This window comes from Barbus barbus (assembly GCF_936440315.1).
Source record: "Barbus barbus genome assembly, chromosome: 5".
Taxonomy (NCBI): Eukaryota; Metazoa; Chordata; class Actinopteri; order Cypriniformes; family Cyprinidae; genus Barbus; species Barbus barbus.
In genome coordinates this window covers 18,565,132-18,588,349 of record NC_136733.1, presented here as the reverse complement: position 1 = coordinate 18,588,349, position 23,218 = coordinate 18,565,132, and the positions used below count along the sequence as shown (strand labels likewise).

General features: G+C 36.0%; 2 protein-coding genes across 4 annotated transcripts in view; both read right to left on the bottom strand.

Annotated features, from left to right (window-relative positions):
* Positions 1 to 23,218, bottom strand: part of LOC306870239 (mucosa-associated lymphoid tissue lymphoma translocation protein 1-like) — a 1,002,100-nt gene that overhangs the window by 861,707 nt on the left and 117,175 nt on the right. The gene's annotated exons all lie outside the window — the stretch shown is intronic.
* On the bottom strand, positions 718 to 17,296 carry olfm1a (olfactomedin 1a; the record flags this gene model as incomplete). 2 transcript variants are annotated; one of them, XM_079417402.1, is made up of 6 exons in its annotated part: positions 718 to 1,392; positions 3,194 to 3,300; positions 9,119 to 9,338; positions 11,984 to 12,139; positions 12,270 to 12,419; positions 17,231 to 17,296. In XM_079417402.1, the coding sequence occupies 6 exons, from the start codon at positions 17,294 to 17,296 to the stop codon at positions 718 to 720; spliced, it is 1,374 nt and encodes a 457-aa protein (XP_079273528.1). The 2 variants fall into 2 exon arrangements, with proteins under 2 accessions (XP_079273528.1, XP_079273527.1); XM_079417401.1 differs by lacking the exon at positions 17,231 to 17,296 and adding an exon at positions 14,403 to 14,686.

Sequence of the window (23,218 nt, the reverse complement as noted above, 5' to 3'; positions counted from 1 at the left end):
TTTTTATGCTTAACAACAAAAACATTATTTTATGCAATTTTGCTTCTCAAGTAAATTGATCTTTTTTTAAAGGGGACATCAGATGCCCATTTTCAACAAGTTGGTATGACTCTTAGGGTCTTCATGAAATGTCTGTAACATACTCCTGAAAGGTCATGTAAAACAACACCCTTTAACTTGTCAAAAAACAGCTCTGTTCACAGCGACCCATTTCGGTGCATGTCTCTTTAAATGATAATGAGCTACTGCTCACCCCACGCCTCGCTTCTGTTTTTTGTGTATTCTTACCATCAACAACACAACTACTAACTGTTTAGGTTTTTCTGGGATTAAGAAAAGGAATGAATGGATGAATTTTTACACAGCTATTTTTTTACACTCTATACATTTATATGCAAACACCATGTAAAAGTGTTTTTTTTTTTTTTTTCCATCCAATGTCCCCTTTAAGAATGTTTCAATATTTTTACTGGATGATAAAACAAAAATACTAATTAATACATTTTTTGCAGTGAAAATTGAAACAATTATCTAAGGAGAGCTTACAAAAGAAAAAAAAAAACCTTTTGGCAGCTGTTCATTATGTTGCCATTAACTATTACTTTTAATACATTTTTATGTCTTCTTTTATTGAACAATCATCAGGCATTACTCTTTTTTTCAGTAATAAACTCCATCAGTGCTACTGTATATCTCAAAGAGATGGAGAATGTCACTTTAGAGTTCTTCAGAGCGAATTACGTGGAACAAGGTGACATTATACAGCACCTGATGTCCATTGTTCCATGCGTAAAGAGCTCTGTCCCTAGGGTTATAATCCAGCATGGAGATATGGGAATACTTGTTCTGTAAGGGAATGTCGATATACTCATAAGTAGAGGAGTTGGTATGGAAAGCATAGTAGACCTTTGTCCCTCCTGAGTATCCGTTGGTGACATAAAGCGTCCCACAGATCATGAAGGCCTCACCTGCGCTCCTCTTTGGGTGGTTGGTGGTGTAGCTTTTGATGACCTGCAGGGTCAGTGGGTTGATCTTGCTGATGACAATGTTCCCTGCGTTTTGATTGGTGGCATAGATGGCCCAAAGCCCACCTTCGTCCACCATTAGGTCAATGTCGGAGTGACCACCCCAGGAATAGTGGTAACGGTTGTTGTAGCCGGCGTAATCCAGCTGACCGGACTTGCTGATGGTGGCTGTCTTGAAGTCGAATTTGATGATAGTGTTGCTTTGGAACTTATTGAAGTAGATGGAGCCGTTGTAGACCACCTGCCCTGTGCCCGACCAGGGGTGAGGAAGCCGGTGTGAGGTGAAGTTGTCTGAATACATGAAGTCGGTCATTGACTTGTATTCCCGGACAAAGCGGTTGTTGTGGTAACCGTCCATATACCACACCTGGTGGTGGAAAAATGAATGCACATCAGAGTTTATATACTGCATTTTACAGGGCTGCACTTTATTTTACAGTATTTGCACTAACGTGTACTTATCTAAGAAAACATAGGGTAATATCAGGTAACTACATGGGTTAAGGTTATGGCAGGTTCACCAGGGTTAAGGGTAGGATCATGATTAGTACCTAGTTATAGCCCATGTAGTATGTACAAATGGAACAGGACTGTGAAATAAAGTTCTACCAAAAATTGTCTGTTTTTTTCCCCAAAAAATACATTAAAAATGCCTTTGATATTTTTGGGGGCATACAGTTAAATAAAATACAAAAATGAAGAAAAAAGACCAAAAAAATAAATGATTAAATTCTTAAAGAATGCCTTATTAAGCAGTTTTGTATAGTTTCATTATTATTTTGCAGAATAAAATAATTAAAACTGCTTCACTGCTTTATAAAATTGTAAAAACTTCTGTCCACCAAATAAAAGTCAAGTAGTGTGAACAAAACAAAAAACAAAACTTGATTGTATCAAGATCAATAAACCTCTTAAAGTATCTGATAATTGTACCTTATTATGATGAGACAAAGTTAGTTCTGGTTGTAAAATGTAATGTGTTGTGACTCTCCAAAAAAAGTATAATATTTTTTCATTAATAAGTCATGATATTTGTTTACAAAAGTTTTACCTTAAAATTATATTTAAAATTAGTAAAAAATATATATTTTTAATGTGTGCAAACGTATTCAGCGAAATGAAAATATGCTACTGCTTTTTACTGCATGGTTACACCACATGACATTGACTTGACACATGTGATTTTTTTCCCTTTCCTTTATCATGGATGCTCTTTTATGTCACTGATTCTTTCACAGTCAAGGTCAGCATGCTATCGGAGTCTTTGGGACTGATGTTTTAAATTTGCTCTTTACTTGCCTATTATCCTATCCCTGCTCTGTACTGACTTCCTAAAATCCCATCTTAAAACAAGCATGTTTTTAAACTGACTGACCCTTTTAAGTGTGTATTCACTGTTAAAATAAATACTAAGGCTATCAGAGGACTCAGGCAAGGGCAACTCTCTGACCCCTCATCAATCATTTAAGGCTCAGACAGATCTGCAGGCCAGATGCCTTTCTGTTTCTGGGCTTTTCTACTGTATCGATCCATCTCAAAGGAGCTAAAAACTCCACCGCTTCACCTTCAGCCATCCTCTTTGAAGTTGTTGTATTAATATATGATGGGATCATGGATTAGTTGTCAAGCAACTTACTCACTACTAACATCTAACCAAGATGGATGTATTAAATTTGTTCAAGAAATTGGAGAAAGACAGAAAAGCTTGTACAAAGGCAGGAAAATAAAACAGTCGCACAAGATTTAGCTTTTTAGCTCAGAACACTAAAGTATGTCTGAAAACAAAGATATGAAACCAACAGTAATATACAAACATTTGTATGTGGGAAATGCTGGCACAGGTATTAACAGACATCATTCCGCTCTTACTGGGAATGACTTTGCTGCCACACTAATGAAATCTTGCAAGATTTACACCTATCATTTGCATCTTAATGTGTGCCGGTAATTTAATAAACCACACTCTTGGCATGTTTACAAGAAAATATACTGCAGGGACAAAAAGAGTGCTGATAAGACGAAGTCAAAGAAATTTTAGCTAAGAAGAAAAAAAAATCTAAACCAGTTGAGATTAAAGTGAGGGGTGTGAAGTAATTAAAGCCATTTTTCTTTTGCACAAAAACATCCAGAGGAATTCAGTTAAGACAGTAAAGATTTGATGAACTCACCCTCGTATCACCGTCAGGGGCAAGCGGATCAGTCATCCAGGATCCATATCTTGATCCAGATGTCTTTATGGTTATAGCATCACTTATGCCTGTCAGCTTCCCACAAGCTGATAACAGTAAAACACGGTAGCAAGTAAAAATCAACATTTTATTGTAATCATTTTGCATCATTTACTCAACCTCATGCTCGCCTTTCTTATTCCATAAAACATAAAAAGAGACATTCTGAACAATGTTTATGCTGCTCTTTTCCATACAATGAAAGTGAATGGTGACTAGGGGCTGTCATGTACAATGAAATCTGCCTAAAATTAGTAAGACTTGTGTGCTATAAAAGTTTCCCTGAGCCATATAATAGCTTTTTGTGAGAAAAAAAAACAAACAAAAAAAAGTTATTCACTCATGATGTATTACACCAGGTTTAGCTTCAATGATACCAAACATCATTTGTTCTCATGTGTTTGATAATTGTTTGTAATGTGCCACATGAATAACTTGGAATATAGAGTCATATTGACTGCTGTACTTGCAGTAGTCTGGTGACCATTCACTTTCATAGCATAGAAAATAGCAGTCTGACATCTCTTAGAAAAAAGGTAATATGGATTTATAATGATATGAGAGTGAGTAAATGATGACAATTTTAATTTCTGGTGAATTCTTCCATTTCCTTTAACACGCTGCTCGTTTGCTTTCTTATGAGTGAGTGATATGCTGTTCAATTTCAATGTTTTGCGCTGGTAAATGGGTTTGAGGTGTTGGAGTTCCTGTCATATTCTTGCTTGTGTTAGGCACGCAGGCATCAGTGAACCTCTCATACTCTCTGTTTTGACACAGTGTCAGACGGACGCACTGGAGCATAACTTGTGTAGACGTCTGCAGTGTTGTAAGAGTCCTCATACACAAGGAAGTGTGTTCTTCTCTCATTTATACTTCTTTCTGAACCGCATTTTCTCTCTTTTTCTGTCACTTTATGTCTTCCGGAGAACTGATGCGGTTTCTTTCGACTGTGCGGTTTTGACAGTCCACAGGGGCAAAGCAACTGCTTTTAAAAGATATGTACATTTGTAGATACTCCTCTGTTTCCCATTATATGTATCCGATATTCTGTTCTTGGCATTGAAATGCGTTCATCGTGCTGGTTTATGTAAAACAACACCAGAGCCAGTTCTGGAGAAAGAACTGTTTTGTATTTCACTGACCTAGCTATCTGGTGTCATTACACGGCTCTCCAGAATACTTTATTCTGATTGGTCAATCACAGAATTCTGTGGTCATAATGACATGAAACTGTATATTTGAGAGTTGTCCCTGGCAACCGGTCTCCATGTTGGTTTTAAGTCTCTTGTTTCCCTCTGCGCGCTCTTTCTTCTCACACAAAAAAAACTGAAATCATTTTCATGTATTTATTTATTTGGTGAGTCAGCCAGGCATTGTCACAAAATAAACCCTTTCAGGTTGAGATAAGAACTTTCTGCTTTACATCTTTACAGTTTACATCTTATTTTGTGATCATGACGAGCTGACTGCCAATGTCTCATATTTATTTTATATTTCAAATGACAAATCACTGAACTATATCTATTTTCAGACGCTTTGGCATAAAATTACTGCTATCAAATACTACTGATTTACCCTACATTAAAGTCACTTGCAAAGCCCTTGAACAGACTGACCTCTATACATGATTACTCATAATCTGCTAATATTGACCTGTGCAATTACATAATCCTTTTGGGATTGAATGAGTTGTAATTTATTCACCCAATTCTCTGTTCCAGACATGCTTCTGCAGACAAAACCTACATTCAAAAATATTCTGTGGCACATAATTACCAGCCTGATTATTGCCTCGGCACAGGTGGTCAGTCTTTACACCAGACACGATGGCCAAATGTTTGCTGAATAGTCTGTCACAGGCGATAAATTGCATTTTTATTAGTGTATTTACTAGCTGATAACATAGTGGAGAACATTTTCTAGGATTGCAAAGCAGTAGTACAACTGAATATACAGTGATTGAAGGCTAGGATCTTTAGTGCCTGACCCTGTCTGTTGATGCAATTATGTTGAAATATACAGCAAGCAACACTGAGTTCACAGCCATACATCGCTAATGTGTGAATGCTGCTGCTTTATGTAATTTTCTCAGATATTTACATAATGTCATGGCATTAAATTTTGCCAACCCATCCCAAGTTTTCTTTTGCTAAATCTACTGTGCTACTGTAATAGAATAATTAGCTAGAAAAGCTTTTTTCTTTACTTTGACTTGGTGATTTTTATCTTTAGCATATGAACCTTTCCAAGAAAATAAATAGAATTATAAATGGTTGTTGACTTTTTAAAATCAAGATTTTAGAATAAATTGAATGCATGTAAATATAATATACACAGTTGTTCAAAAAGTTTGAGGTCAGACATTTTTGTTGTTTTTAAAAATCCATGCAAATACTTTTATGCAGCAAGGATGCATTAAATTGATCCAAAGTGAGAGCAAAGACTTTTAAATTGCTTAAATCAAATAAATGTTGCATTTTGAACTTTCTATGCATCAAATAATCTTGGAAATGTATCACTGTTTTCACAAAAATATTAAACAAGAACAACTGTTTTCAACATTGATAATAGAAGAAATGTTACTTGAGCATTTGGCATATTAAAAGCCTATTAAAAGTTATTTTTGAAGGATTATGTGACACTGAAGCCTGGAGTAAATGTAGCTTTGCCATTACAGGAATAAATAATTTTCTAAAATATATTAACATAGAAAACATATTTGAAATTGTAATAATATTTCACAGTATTACTGTTTTGCTGTATTTATTTTGATCAAATAAATGCAGCCTTGGGGAACATAGGACAACTCTTTCATCAAAACATAAAAAAAAAAAATCGTATACCAAACCCAACTTTTGAACCTTAATATAATATAATATAATGGAAAGTGTACAACTGTTTACTGCATTTTCACCACCTAAAATAATCCTATGTTGTGTTTAAATTATGTTTAAGTGCAAATTTTACACAAAGCCTTTAAATGAAATATGGGCTCATATACATTGCAGGCATAATAATTATAGATTAACTGGACAAAAATTGTGGCACATCACAGGATACTGCTGAAACTGTTTGAAATTTTATGGGCAACAATCACAAAATAATTGGTTCAAGCTTCCTTCAAAACCCTATTAACTATGAATGTGATATTAACAATGAATGAAGTCCACGGTATTTATACTGATGAACAAATTATCTGTGTTTTTTCCCATCCAGTGATTTAACGCCCTTGCGAAACGCAGCATTAGAAATTCATGCATTACTGTACTGTGAGCAGTAATCTTTCAAAAGAATCTCATGATCATATTGAAATGTCTCTCTTTATCACTGCATGTAGCTCAGCTGAAAACTTAAAACTGCAGGTCTTTTTTGGTATTTATTGTTAAGCACCAAAACCCAGCATGGTGTCCTCCTTTAATCGGTCGAAGTAAGGCTGCATTTACATTATGCATGCGTACTAAATCTGTTATTCGTCTCAATCTAAAATAAATGTTCCAAAAAGAAGCAAGAGCAATTCTCTATTGTTACACAGAGCTTCTGACCCATATTCCAATGTATGAATGGTTATTAAGATTTCTGTGAAAATGTACATTTTGATTTTGGATAAAATCGTACGAGGATTAGTTTGTAAATCAGAGATGTGTCAGACACTGTGTCTTGTCATACTGACTTTTGATAATGTTATTTAATTAACCTGTAAACTCGCTATGAATTCATGTCATGGCTCAGGTGGACCCAAAGGCATTTGTTAGAGAGAACAGCACAGCAGCTTTGCATTAGTCATGTCTGTGTCTAACATCCATATGAGATCCATTCCTCACTTCAGAATAAGGCAACATCTGAATCTGCTGCTACTTTCTGTATCAGATTAGCTATGCTGAGATACAGCATTTCAAACAGGGAAAATGACAGGGATATGTTGTGTTGTTTAAATTCAGTATGCTAATGCCTCCAAGCAGCACAATAAATTACAGTGTTTTGTATTTTGCTCAATCATCATTCATTGAGTCGAGACTAATGTGTGTAATGCGAAACATCCTTGAATTTGCATTTTCAATAAGCACTGAGGCTACATGTGTGTTTTTTTAAAGGAATAGTTCACCAAAAAAATTGCATCTGTTAAAAATGTATGATTTAAGATGTAGTTTGTTTCTTCATTGGAAGAGATTTGGAGAAATTTAGCATTACATCACTTGCTCACAAATGGATCCTCTGGAGTGAATGGGTGCCGTCAAAATGAGAGTCTAAGCAGCTGGGAAAAACATCACAATAATTCACATTACTCCAGTCCATCAATTAGTGTCTTGTTAAGTGAAAAGCTGTGTGTTTTTAATAAACAAATAGTTCTAACGTCAAGTCCTTTAGCCATAATATTGCCTTCTCCAGTTCATCGGGTCCTCGGATGAGCATTTTCCACAAGTCGATATGATTCTTTAGGGTTTTAATGAAAAGTCTATAACATACTTTGGCTAAAATTTCTCAATGGTAGTGTAAAAAACACCCTTTTTACCCTGTCAAAATCAGCTCTGTTTTCAACAAGCTGTTTTTAGTCCATGTCGCTTTAAATGCTAATGAGCTCTGCTGACCCCGCCCCTCTCTTCTGTGGGGTGATGAGCAGACTGTAAACTTCAGCCACGAAACTGGCTAACTAGCACAATATTAGGAAAGGAAATATTAGGAACGAATGATTTGCGCGAACATATACGCATTTAGGCAGATCGTGATCGACGCATTCCCTTTAAAAATGAAAGTAACGTTAATCCTCTGCGTCTTCAGCAGCTCAGATATTGGGAGTAAATGACGACTGCTATGTTCATTATTACATCTAACAACAAAACACCTCAATCGCTAAATCGGAGACATCTTGTCTTCCCCTGCAGCGGAGTTGAGTCGACACAATGGCGGACAGCTCTCAGATCACTCAGGGTGGGTCTAAGGTAAGACGGTCTTGTCAATCAACTATCGTGGGAGCGGCCTGTGCAGAACTACGTCATTCTGACAGGAATCTCAGAACAGCCTGATTTGAGAAAGGAAATAGGGATTTAAAAAAAAACACTGGGTGGATTTTTATCATTATAGGATGGATGTGTACACACACTTCCAACACACATTTATGTTCAAACAACTTGTAAAGTGAATTTTGCATCTGATGACCCCTTTAAAAAAATTGTGTCAAGCATCATTTAAGGGAAAACAGTTCAAATAAACATGTTGGTGGATTTTGATGTCAGAGGACAATAGGATGGACTTTTTCACTAGAGGAAACATCTTTATGGATTACGGAGTCATATTTTGGCCAGAAGCAATGGTTTAAAGTGTAAACACCTTGATGATGGGTTTGTTTCTTATAAATATGCCGCTGGCCACTTCACAAAATATTAAATGATCGACTGGAGTCGTGTGGATTACTTGTGAATATATTGTTTTTTATCAGTTGTTTGGACTCTCCTTCTGACGGCACCCATTCACTGTAGAGGATCCTTTGGTGAACAAGTGAGATAATGCTAAATTTGATTAAGAAATAACCCCATCTACATCTTGGGTGGGCTGAGGGTATGTAAATTGTCAGTAAGTTTTTATTTTTGGCTAAATTATTCTTTTAATTAGAAATAAAATGTGAAGTGTACCTTTATTTGTGCAGTCTTTAATCCCCTAATATAACAGAATAAAAGTTACACCAATATATTTTCATAGTGGCTTTTTCTGGCCTTTTTTGTGATTCAAAATGTGAACTAAAAAATGATAGAATTTTCTTGCATACTAAAGTGTGTTATATCAGAAAAAGATCTTCTTTTGCACTGTTGTATATCATATTTTGAAATGAAATATAATGGTTGTTTGTGTTTGTGCTCAAACTTATCCTACCTAATTTTTGCATGCATGCACGAAGCCTCTCCTCAAGATTAGACACCCTGTTGTGAAGCTCCTCGTAGTCAAAGGCCCCGATCTCCTCCTGTAGTTCACTTAGCACTGATGTCAGATTCTTGACCTCCTCTTTAAACTGCATTACCAATTTTGCATCGGCCTTGTATTCCTCCAACACTGGTATCATTGGCCTAAGTTCCTCCATTTTCGCTTTTATGGCCTGAAAGGTTAAAATAGGCTTGGTTCAGTAGGCATGCGTGCAACGATTGCGTCCAAACACCTGTCTTGCCCTACACTTGCCCTCTCTGCCTACTCTATCATCATTTCTGAGTGTGCCTAGCAAACAGATGTAGAGTTCAACATGGCATAAAGCAAGTTCTCAGTACACCAGCAAAAATTTGAAAAAAAACTCTCTTTATTTTTCAATGTTTAAAATGCAAGGTGTCGAGGGTTACATGCTTCACATACAACAATAGTTTTCCTTGTTTCAAAATATTCAAATGTGCATAAACAAATCTGAATTATTGACATGGAGATGTCATAACATAAGAAAATGTATTCAAGGAAGGCTGCAATAGTGGCATGCACAAAAAGACTGTGAACAGAATTCAAAGGTGCTTTGTATTTAAAATAAACTGAATGATGCAATCAGTTGACCAGTTGAGGATTACAATGGGATTGAACTTGTTCTTCAGTCTCTGCAGCTTTGATTTAATTCATAAAGTTAGCCCTGCAAGCAAGAAAATGAAATTTGGTTGAATAACTAACTCGCTAGCCTTTCTAACACACACACATGTTCACAGATACAGCTGTTTGTACAGAAATGATGCAACATTTTATTTAAAAAATAATTTAATAGGATGAGCTACAGAATGACCACACAAAAACATGCAAAAGTGCAAATAATCATGATGGTGTCTGCACATAAATCTGGACATAGATGAATAAAGAACATAATACTAATAGCAAGTTATTAAAACTATACATGCACTCCCGTTTAAAAGTTTGGGGACAGTAAGATTCTTTTTTTTTTTTTTTTTGAAAGAAATCTATTATGTACGGAACTTGTACGGAACTATTATGCACATGACACGCAGACAAAAATATATTCATCATGGCCAAACATTAAGAATTTGTTCCCTCATTTTACTATCCCGTTCTCTCATTTTAGCTCAATTGTGGCCACAATATACTTATTTGTTCCCTCATTTTGATTTAATTAAACTAGTACAACATGGCCACGATGTGCTAATACAATTATTATAATTTGTTTTTGTTTTTTTATGTTGGCAAAGCTAAATTATTTCAGTCTTTAGTGTCACATGAGAAATCATCCTGTATGAAATCATTCTAATATACTGATTTGGTGCTCAAGAAACATTTATTTTTATTTTCAGTGTTGAAAACAGTGCAGCTTAATATTCCTGTGGAAACTGTGGGACATGTTTTTTTCAGAATTCTGAATAGAGGGTTCAAAAACAGCATTTATTGAAATAGAAATATTTTGTAACTTTTCATCAATTTAATGCATCTAAATAAAATGTAATGCTGAATAAAACTAGTAATAATCTTATTGACCCCAAACATTTGAAAGCTAATTTATATTATATTGCATTATAAATAAGTGCTTCTACAAACAAATATTCCATTTATCAAACTCTGTGTATTCTTGTCTCTGCTGAAATGCCATGTTTGTATATGCTCTGTGTATACCTGAACTTTTGAAAACGTGCACCATATGGACTCCCATGTGGGTATAAAGATCATATGATGGTGTATAAGATGACCTTTCCGGCGATTGCATCCAAATATTTGATGCCTTCATGTAATAAATGTTTAAAGGTCAAGCCATAAAATGTTTTGAGTAGTTTTCTTACTTGGTAAATTTGACTAGAACAAAATGTTCAATACACTATTTTGTTTAAAAGTCTTTAAAGGGCCAGATGATGCGGAAGGAACTAAGAGACTGTGCTAGACTGATCTATAAAATCTATGCTACTTTGGGAGCTCGATACACACACTACAAATTGCAACGTGCAACAAAATCACTATGCCTCCTGTAGAAAATTATACTGTGATCTGATTGGTTGACTGAGTCCTGATAAGATCACCTGTGGTCTTTTACTAATCAAGCCTCTGTTTGTGTGAGAAGCTGTCTCTCTACTTACATGGCCTGTGTGGAATTGTTGTGTTGATGACAATGTAAGTTTCTTTTGATTTACTTGATTTGTTCAAACTGATTTATGTATGATTTGTGTTAATGTTATATTGTTTCTATTTGTTTATGGGTTATCAGAAACCAACAATTACCAGCACTTGGTATCAGAGAAATGTCTACTCCTACATGTTGAGAAATAAACTGGAAACATGAGATTGATGACTGAATGAGTTTTAATGGATTCACCATTCCGGTAGCAATAGCCAAACCAGCCTAAAAATCCTTTCAATTTTGTACACCTCCATTTAGAAAACTAGCAACAGCCTCATTAGCATGCAGATGCAATTGATGTCAGACAGCTAACAATAGCTAAGATGGAAAAGATGCTATGTCGCCAAAATGAATCATATTTTGTAATTCACTTCTTGTGGGGAAAATGCCTGTGGCGTCAACTCAGGAGGACAAAATCATTCGTAACAAATATACTGAGCTCACTTGGCTTGAAAATGTACAGAAAATGAATATGCTGTTTTCTCACAAATTGATTTGTAATGTTTGTAATGTTAAAGGCCAGTATTGGGAGCTGAATTAAATAAACGAGTTAACCTTTTGGTAAATGAGACACACTGTATGCGGTCACAAATGAAAATGACATTGATAGTGGAATAACCACACTGATCTGGATGAGCATATGTATTTGTACACACCTTGTATTGCTTGGCGATATTCTGCTTGTGGCTTTCCTCCACCTGTTTGAACTTGGATTCCAGGCCTCTCAACTGCACCTCCATTCTTTGCACATACTGCAGATCTTTCTGGGTCCTCTGGTCAAGATTCTGGATGGACTGTGTCATATTCTGCACCTGAGAGAGAGAAAGAGAAGATAAGAGAAGAATAATAAGCCATGTGCTGGGTGAACGGAACTATGAAAGGCATTCAGTGAGCTGTGTATTCTGTCAGTAGGTCTTTGTGTGGATTAGTTTCAAAGGTTACTTTTTCCAGTAGCTGTCTCAGTTGTTTGGTCCTGGCATCCCGTGAACACATGGTCTGCTGAGGAGCCACAACAGTGCACACACACCTGCCCTCACTGTCTTGAGCCGAGCTGTACACCTGCCACGACTCCTCTGGGTTAGCAGGCAGCACCTGGGCAAAGGACAAAACGAAGAGGAAAAAAGGTCAGTGACTGCTTGCGATGTGCTTTATGGGAAACAGCTTTGTAACAGTTTTCTTCTTTCTCCCACTGCAGTCTTTGGGAAGGTTAATTACCTGAACCCTACACAAGGGTCAGAGCGATAGAGTTTCTGGCCAGCTGATGGAAACTGTCATGCCAGTGCAAGTTTTACGTTGTAGTAATCATACATTTATGGATTGTTTTTATTGTCCCGTGAACTTAAACGTTGCCTATGGTTTATGAAATGTTGTAAAGTAAACATGTCACTAAGGTAACACTATTTAGCTGGATGATATAGACAAGGGTTTTGTCATTTTAAGGATGACTTGTGATAATCTTGGCAGCATGAGTTTCATCAGAATAAAATGAAAATGAAAAACAAATCAGTAATGTGTTGCACCATACACAATTATTTTCAAGCAAAAGTGTTTATAAAGTTTATATATTATACATAATACATACATAATATTATTTTAGTTTTAAAACTACTTTACAACAAAATAATTACTTATATATATTATCATAATAATATATTTGTCATTATATATATATATATATATATAAATTTGTTATTTTATATACCGTATGCTGTATGTATTTATGTGTGTATGTGTGTGTATATATATATATATATATATATATATATATATATATACTTTTTTTATTTTATTAATTAAAGCCAAGCTACAGTATTTAATCTCTGTATTATTTTATTTCCATTTCTCACATTTTGTTTCTCCTTGAGAGCAGAGCAGTGTAGTAGTGGTCAAAATATACTGACAAAACAAAGTTTTTTTTAAGGATTTTCATAGTTGGCGTTTCCGTATGTCTAGTCCTAATCCTGAGTAATCTAATGAATAATCCATATTCATAACCAGTGCGGACAGAAAGCACTTTTTATTAAATCGAAGGAACATCTTTGCAAATCTGCTGCCATTGTGATGCTAAATTCAGATTATAATAAAATCTAATGTTTGAACTCTTTGAGGACAGAGCTTATCACAATACCAAAATAGTGGAGGCATATATTACATAAGAAAAAAAAAAGTACAATTCCCTTGCTCACAAACAACTGATTTAATCAGTATAGGTTTCAACACAGGATTTGCAAGATAGCAGGTGACTGATAAAAATGACTCAAGACTATAAACAGTCAATACTCTCCCCGCTGAGACACATTTTTACCTTATTGCACCATTTGAACCTGAGAAGACAAAGGTTTTTGCCCATTGGAAAATCTATACAATATTGGATATCTATTAAAATGAATTCACACTCTGTCACTGCTCGAGTCCAACCAGCTGGCCTCATCCCATAAACGAACACCTTCTGATAAATACAGGATGTCTTAAACAAGAAACACTGAACTAATGATAATGCATTTTTGCTTTCCTTTGCAAAAGTTCAATGTCAAAAAAAAATGAGTTGATATTATTTGCCACCTTTTGTGTTGCTACACTACATGAATCATGCAGAGACATAAAAGAGGAATAGGTCCACTTAAAGTCGTGCAGTCCCAATGCAAAATTGAGGTCTTACTTTTTTTTTCTTTCTTTTTTTTTCTGGCTATAGCAACAATTCCACCAACACTCAAAAGACAGGCAAACACTTAAAACCGTTTCACTGCCTCTGATACTATAATGGGACCTCAATCAATTATCATAATTATATACTATGATATTTCACGGTACTCCAAGGTACTTAAAAGAATACGATGGAACCAAAACGGCACAGAACATTAAAAAAACATAATATTAACATGGAACATTGTAACAATATCTAGCCTGGGCTATTTTCCGGAATGGAATATAGTCGGAATTGATGTTTTTAGAGTACTGTATGAACAACATAATTTTCCATTTTCTAACTTACATTATTTAAATAGTATAATTTATAAGGTATACATAATTCAGTGTTTTTCACAGCTTGTGAACAAAGAGAATAAGGAAACTCACGCCAGTGCTCCGGTCCGGCACACCCGGAGGTGCCACGCTTAATTTGGTGTTATTCAGACCTACTAGAGAGGGCAAGGTTTGCGACATCCAGTTGGTGATCATCGCCATCGTGCTGAGCACTACTCCAATTTTCAACAAAGGCACCGACATCTCTGCTGTCCTCTTTCCCAGTAACCTTCATTATACACATTCCAGGAGAAAACTGTAACCTGCGCTGCTGAGTCTGACAGAGGTGATGTGCTTCTGTAAAGCACCCGTAAATGAATTCATCTCGGACATTTCTACTCGCGCTATCCTATACTGAACTTTATAATTACTCGAGCTCTCTCGGTTTCTGAGAAGAGTGCTGTTCTTGTCTTCTCTCTTCACGCGAATAATGACGGAGGTTCAGCAGACCATCTCATCTCATTGGGTCCGTGCCTCCGCCCACCCGCTATACTGGTGAAATATTCATAAACATCACAACCTCCTCCAGGCGCTTGACGCACGGATATAGCACTAAACACATAGAAAGTTTTTTCGTTACTCGCACAATACCCACGCTGACAGCAATAGTTAAAAACAGGTTTTAATAGACAAACAGTGTAGCCTACTTTGCTCTCAACTGGCCTTTAAATCAGTGAGCGATGTTTCATTAAGTCATAAATAAAACAAGCTTTTCAGAATGTGCTAAAAAGGCGTTTGCGAACATAAATCGCGTTCTGCAGTTCGCTACTGTAGCGCATTGCCTATACCAGGTCAGTATTGAGGTTTTTTTTTTTAGATGAAAAAGTTTTTAATTCATTGCTTTATTGATTTAAATGGTTTATGTTACAGTATACGACTCAATAAAAAGTAGGCGGCATCGGCAAAACATTAGTAGCCTGTCTATCGCTTTTTATAGGCTACGCTTTAGACGGACGGTTAAAGGCTACTGGTGTTAGATACAATTTTTGCATTTTTGCGTTACGCGAGACGAAAATGATCTATTTGCTCTTCAAAGTCGACCCCATTGAATAATTCGCGCGCTGTGTTGCGGCTCATCGGTGTAATATTGCAGCCATCTACAGGCTCTCTCCACCGCGTGCAGTGCACAGTAGGCTACCCACCATTATTTATGTTCTCTAAAGTATGATTGTTAATGCTCTCTGAGCATTTCATTAAACTCTGAAATATCAACAGATGTTTGATTAAAAAAACAACTCACTTATGCACAGCCTAAAACGGAGTGCTTTATGAGTGCTATTTATGAGTCACTTCTGAGCAAAAGATTTTTAATAGGATATGAGCATTGGCACAGGTTATCTCTCAGCATGTCATGGTATTATTTAGCCAACAGAGGGCAGTACAGGTTTCCTTCTCAGTTTAACATTTTTCTCCTGGACAAAAGTTCCTATCAAACCTTCAACACCCCCTTCCCAAACATGCATCATATTATCATTATTAATGGCATATTTGTTTTATGCACAAATACACCATAGACACGTTCTAAATGAACTAGTGACAAATTAGCACTCACAGACAGACTCAACTCTTAAACAGATTTAATCTACATCCTTGTTCTCTTCTTCAGTTTCTGTCCTTGTTTTATTTTGTTTTTTGGTTAGCAACACTTGTTTTCACCTGCGTGAACATATGAAGACAAATATGTGATCACTGATTTATGAGAAGTTTTCTTCCTGTGCAGGTCAATCAGATTTACGAACAATTTGAAGTAATTTTATAAAATCGAATGTGAAAATACTTATGGTTGATTAAAGATGCTGTCTAAAATAATGTTTAACTTATGATATTGTTAGCATGCTATAATATGAAGTGTGTCTAATGCAATAGTTAACATAATAGGGAGGAAACAATATATATTTTTGTGTAAACCTGATTTTGTTATTAAATCAGACAGGATCTCTCTTTCTCTCTCTCTCTTTTCAGTGGTTCATAATTTGGGACAGATTACAAATTATGGCACAGGGCACTTAGTTTCAGATGACTGATTTTGATATATGAATCATCCAATAATTCCCAATTAGCCTACAGTATATAATGAATTAGAACATTTTAACCTGTTTTAAAACTTGTAGTAGCCTAAGGTAAAATAAAATGCCCCAAGAAAGACAAAAAAAATAAAATAAATAATAATCAAGTCTTGTTTCTTGCAAGGAGAATATAGAAAAGAGGCAGAATTAATTACATTTGCAATATTAATTTACTAATTACCTTGTCCATTCAGTATAGCTGTTACCATTTGATTAACTCACCAACAGGGATTTAAAGTAAAGGCGTAAGAAAAAACTAGTTACTGAAGAGCAGGCATCAATGTGGAGTGTGGAGAACGCAATTTACTCGCTATTTTTTGCCTTCGAAGTGAGATTGTAGCGTGTCAGAGACAATCACAGTGTGTGGATAGTGGGAATAGCTACACTGCACAAGCCCTGGAGTGTTTTATCTTCAATAGGAATAATCATACAAATGATAAAATGATACCGATGATCACTGTCTCACACACACTAACAGAGTCTTCACTGCTATCAAGATGCATTTATCTTCAAATACTAAAACTGTCAACTATTGCTCTGTAAAGACATCCATAATCACCTACAATAAAGCCTATATCCCATTACAAGTTACTATTTTTAAAACCCCCTCTAGCCATGTGGGATAAAAGCTCTAGAAAAGAGAATCCCCGCTGTGATTTTTTCTTCCAAATGATGTTTAATCATATTAGTCCACCCCGATCTCTGCTGCCCAATAGATTAATCTGCCTTTATGATAATACACGAAACCGGCTTATTTTGAGCATATCTGCCTAATTAGCCTGAAATGTGCGCTGAAAATGGCGTTTATAAACCTACTTGGGTGAGTTCAGTGCCCATCAGTACAAGGAGGGTGAGACTCAGGAGCTTGCTTGCAGGCTGCATCTTCTGCCGCCGATGCCACCTGATCCGAGGATATCACATGCAGAGCTGTTTTCTGTGCTGCTGTCCGGCTCTCTATCAGATGCTCCGCTTGAATGTACGAATATATTTTAATTCAGCGCCAAAATAATGGAAAAAATGAGACTGGAATGGTTTGCGGAGCCGCCTCTTTGCATATTTATCTCATCTCAGCTTCTCGACGCTTCCTCGTCCTCTATCCTGCTGGACCGGCGTTCCGACCGCGAATGTAGGGATGAGCAGGAAAGCGGCGAAAATATTACTTCATCACTAGACAAACTTGGCTGGTTAATACGAGAGAGTAGGTGTGGGCAGGAAATTTGAGAAGCGGGGACAAGCAGTGGTGCTGAACCGGATGTGACACGAACTGGCGTGGGAAATTCAAAAACCTAGAGGGGACCTGAGCAGCGCGAGACGAGCTGCTGGAGTGGAGAGCGCGCTCCTAATCTGCGATCACTGCTGGACACGAGCTCTCAGCGCGCGGCAAACAGCACAAGTGCCAGGACTTGACTAAGGATAATAATAAGGAGTGACGAGGTTGCCATGGAGGCTCCGTTCTCCTTGGGTACCACTAACTTTAATAATAACAATCAGGGCTCGAATTGCGGGGGGATGGCATCCCCCAGTTTGAAAACAAAATGACAAAAAGCATCCCCTCTGTAAAACCACCATCCCCCTGTGGATTAATAATGTGTATTATGTCAAACTTATCATGCAAATGAAATGTTAAAATACTCTGCTTATGATCAGGGGCGTAGCCATCATTTGGGGGGGGGGGGGGGGGGGACGGGACGGAATGTTTAGTGTTATACCTGTTTTCTTTTTTCAGTTAATCCTTGTCTAATTGACAGGTTTTATTTTTAATCATACCTTTTTGCTTAATATGCTTTATGATTATATTGTTATATATGATTATAAAACAGAAGGAAAGAAAGATAGAAAAAAGAAAAAGGAAGAAAGAAATACAACAGCTTGTCACTGGGACAGTACCCTTAAAAGCACATCTTTGTACCTTATTTACCCCAAAAAGTTTCATAGTTGTATATTACGGTACATATTGGTACTCTAATGTACTAATATGCAGCTTTTTGAGTATAAGTTACAAAGATGTCCTTATAAGGGTACTATTGTTTACATATTTCAGATTGTATTTTGTGAGTGTTGTATGTACAGTACATGGCACACAGTAATGGATACTTGCACATTCACATACTTCTTTATTCTGTTCTGTTCTATTATACATTAGTCTGATTAGTCTATGTTAAAAGGTATAAGAAATATCTTATCATAGACAATGCTGTAAATAATCTTACCTCTGAAGCCTCACTGAAACTTTCTGCCTCGTTCACTCTCAGCTGTGAATTCACTTCTGCCTGTCTACAGCAAATAAAGTAGTGTTTGAAACATGTACATACAGGGAATAGTGACATACAGAAGAAAATAACTCAATAAGTACACTGCTGGACAATAACCAATCATTTGTATCCTAAATTATTTTTTAACACTTTAGAATGATAAACACACATTCACTATTAACTATGACTTTTGCCTCAATAAACTCTTCATTTACTGCTTATTAACAGCTTGTAAGGTAGTCGTTGTAGTTGTTAAGTTTAGGATTATGGGATGCAGAATATGGTCATGAAGAATACAGAATTAATATGTGCTTAAGTGCTATAAACAACCAATATGCAAGCTAATAATTACATACTGTAGTTAAAAATGATAGCTGAGAAGTTGTTCATCATACTAATGTTATGTTTTATTTTTCTATATTTGACTAATTATGTGTTTTTTATGATTGGTCCATATATAATCCTACAAACGCTTGTGTATTATAGACGTTATACAATGTAAAAACAGCCAGGTGTTAAAAGCCACTCTATCAGTTCTTCTCAGCTGTGAAGTGTGTTTTTCTTGTGTGTCCTCCTGCTAACAAACCTAGGCTGACTGTTTCTTGTTCATTCTTGACAACAGATAAAAACGTCAAATTAGTGCAATAATGATAGAGCACCCCTAAATGAAGATCGGTCCTGTATCAGATCAGTGCTTGCATACTTGATTGAAATACATCATGTAGAATTGGCAGTTAAACACGTCACAATGCTGCAAACGCTGTAAAATCTCAGTTCAGGGGCGTAGATTACGCGAGGGACGTGTCCCCCCCACTTTTTATAAAAAGTAAATTCGTCCCCCGCACTTTTTCATTGGACAGTTGTGTTCTCGACATGTTGAGGTTTTAATGGAGCAATGTATATAAATGCAGAATGATTTAAAATTCAAAGAGACAAGATCATTTATACATGACGTTTTCGTTTCCATGGCAATCAGTCACTCAGTTTGTGACGTTACGACAATGCCCAGGTACGCGCCCGCGGTCCCGCGCTGTATCCATCATTCATTAGAGGTCGCGATGAGTTCAACTCTTCACTTCTCTTTTACGAAGAATATTTTCTCAATATTTTGGTGCATTGAGCTTTTCTTCTACTCTGACGAGTCCCTCGGTGCCTGCTGCTGAAAATCAGCCCCACAGCATGAGGCTGCTACCAGCACACTTTACTTTACTCTGCAGATGATGAGTAGAACTGAATTCCTTCAAGCATGATGCTTGGAATTGAGGTTCATCAGACCAGAGAATCTTGTTTCTCAGAGTCTGAGGGTCCTTTAGGTGCTTTTATGCAAATTCCAAGTGTGTTTTCATGTGTCTTCACTGAAGAGAGGATGAGTCTTGCCTCACTGCCATAAAGCCCAGATCAGTGGAGTGTTGCAGTGATGGTTGTCTTTCTATCGATTTTTCCTATCTCCACATATGATCATGGAGCTCAACTAGAGTGATCATCAGGTTAGCAGTCTAGACAAGGCCTTTCTCCATCAATTGCTCAGTTTCATCAGGAGGCCAGCTCTAGGAAGAGTCCTGGTTGTTTCAAACTTCTTCCATTAAGAGTAACAGAGACCGTGAATCTTCAATTAAGCAGAATTTTTTTCTGAACTCTTCCCCAGATGCGTGGCTTGACGCAAACCTGTTTCTGAGCCCTACAGACTGTTCTTTTTACCTCAGGGCTTGGTTTTTGCTCTGATATGCATTATCAACTGTTAGACCTTCTATTAAGACGTGTGCCTTTCCACATCATACCCATTCAATTGAATTTGCCACAGGTTACCTTCACTCAAAGTTACCTTCAAAGTATAGTAAGATCTACAAGCAATATGAATGCTCCTGAGCAAACTTTCCAACTGTTCCAGATACAGGTATGATTACTTGTGCAATGGAATCATTTCAGTTTTTTTTTATTTTTAATAAATTTGCAAAGACGTTAAAAATATTTCTTTTACTTTACCATTATGGTGTATGGAGTGTAGATTGATGTGGGAAAAAAGTAATTTAAAGCAGTTTAACATAAGGCAGCAACATGTGAAACAAATAAATATATATATATATATACTTCAGTGGTTCAGCACCACTGCTTGGCCCCGCTTCTCAAATTTCTTGCCCACTCTCTCGTATTAACCAGCCAAGTTTGTCTAGTATATATACAGTATATACAATATAATCAAGCTACATTTCTACATAGACTCATAATATTACAAAATATTACTATTTAAAATAAGATACTGTTCTTATGAAAATTATATTCATTAAATACTCCTGAAAATAAGCATCATGTTTCCTTACAAATATTAAGCAACAAAAACTGTTTTCAACATTGATAGTAATAATAAACATTATTAATAAATGAGCACAAGCAGACTGACATAATGGCTCTTGAAAATCCGCAATGCTATTTATTTTTACTGTATTTTTATCAAATAAATACAGCCTTGGTGCATGAGCATAAAAGACTTCTTTCAAAAACATAAAAAAAAATCATAATTATTTCAAACTTTTGACGGTAGTGTATCATTTACATGTTTAAATTATACATAATGTGTATGTTTAAGTATGGAATAAAAATATAAATGGAAATATAATATATACAAATATAGATTTTAGCCCAGTTTTAGCCCAAACCAACTTGTACTGAACAAATTCAAGATATTAAAGTTTCAACATCCTCATTTAATCAATACGAACGAGCTTAAATGCCATCGTTAAGGTTTCTCCATTTACTGACAGTAATTGACTCACCCAAAAGAGCGATAGGCTAAATGTCATCACCACAGTGGCCTTAAGAAGCACAACAGTCTAGAGTAAACTCCTTGTATTAAAGGTCAAATTAACACCTGCTGTTGCAGTACTACAACAAACAGAATGTGCAAACAGTCTTTTTTTGAAGACTACTTTTTACATTTACATATGTAAATAATAAGAAAATAAATTAACAGGATAATTCAGGGGTCTTTTTTCATGCCAGATGAGCCACATAGTGCATATGGAGATGAGTGAGAGCAGAAACCTCGGGTTAGATATTATATAAAACTGCTGCCTTTTAATGTTGGCTCATAACACATATAATAACTTCAATTAGAGCCAAAGTTAACTTTATATTGTACTATTGTTTTGTTTAACTTTTCTTCATCACACAAATTACTTTGTGATCAAACAATAATTAGCAGAACTCTTGTGGTACTTCATTAAACTCCTTAGGGATCGCAGACCCATTTTTGAATGTCATTGTTAAATATTATATTTTGACTAAAAGATGCAAAAACAAGCAAGCAAATAGACTACCACCAACTAGACCAGGGGTTTTCAACTAGGGGCTAGGGCCCACTAAATGATTTTATTTCAGGTTATTTTAAGATGACTTAAAATGATTTAAAATAAGACAAGAATTAACATAACATTAATAACAAAATATTTCTTACTTTAATTCACCCTCTTACCTTCAACAAAAACAAACTTTGAAGAACCATGTTTCCCACCAACCTAATTTAAAAAATGTTGTTTAAAATATAAATTTCCATTTTTATACATTGAATATGAATATATATTTTTCTAATTTTGTCAATCTCTAAAATATTTTTAAAATCCTCATCTTTAATCTTTAATCACCGGGCAACAGAATATTGATGCGGCCTTGGAGTCAAAAAGGTGGAGAACCACAGGACTAGACAGATGGATAGATAGATGTGTGAATCCAGGGTTATACAGTACTGACGTTAGCCTTCTAGTTTACCACAGCGCAGAAATGTACACTCCAGCATGGAGATTTCTTTTATCTTGCAACACACGTTGAAAGACCTAAACCACTTCAGAAAATACTGCATAGCTTGACTTGAACATTCCATGAACAGTCCATGAATCCCTAGTTTGCCATTTGTGATGCAGTCTGCAGCAGATGGACTGTTATAAAGCTTAAGCAGGTAGTGTGAATAGTCATATATATAGGACATGTGTTGCGTGAAGTGTTAGGCTGAGGTGCTCCAGGGCTGCTCACTATCATTTCTGACACAGCTTCACAAACCATTGCCTGTCAGTATAAGACAGTCCATGATGCAGGAAGCCCACCGCCTGCATCGAATTGTGCTTGTTAGCATAGGTATAAGAACACAGATTTATTTGTGGATATATATTCTTTTCATCTAATATCATACTAATAGTAGACACTAAATTTATCCTATAAGATAAAGACTCTCACAACAGGGACTTATATCAGTGTCTCTAGCAAATAGTTTGTTTTCCACTGCAAATACTTGAAGCAGGCTTATAAATGAATGCATAAATAGACTCCCTGCTTAAGCAAAACAAAGCCCTTGAGAGGTTTTGAGACAATGTCCCACTTTTCAGTCTCTTTCTCTTTTTGATTTTGAGACTAGTGAAAATACACAAAGTGCTTTTGTTTCTTTTCAATACCTTTGCATCTGCTGCCACAATCTTTCTTTTCTTTTCAAAGAGAAAGTAGAATTAGGGGCAAATGAATGCGTGGAGTTACATAATGTTGGACTTGTAGATTAATCATAGCTCAG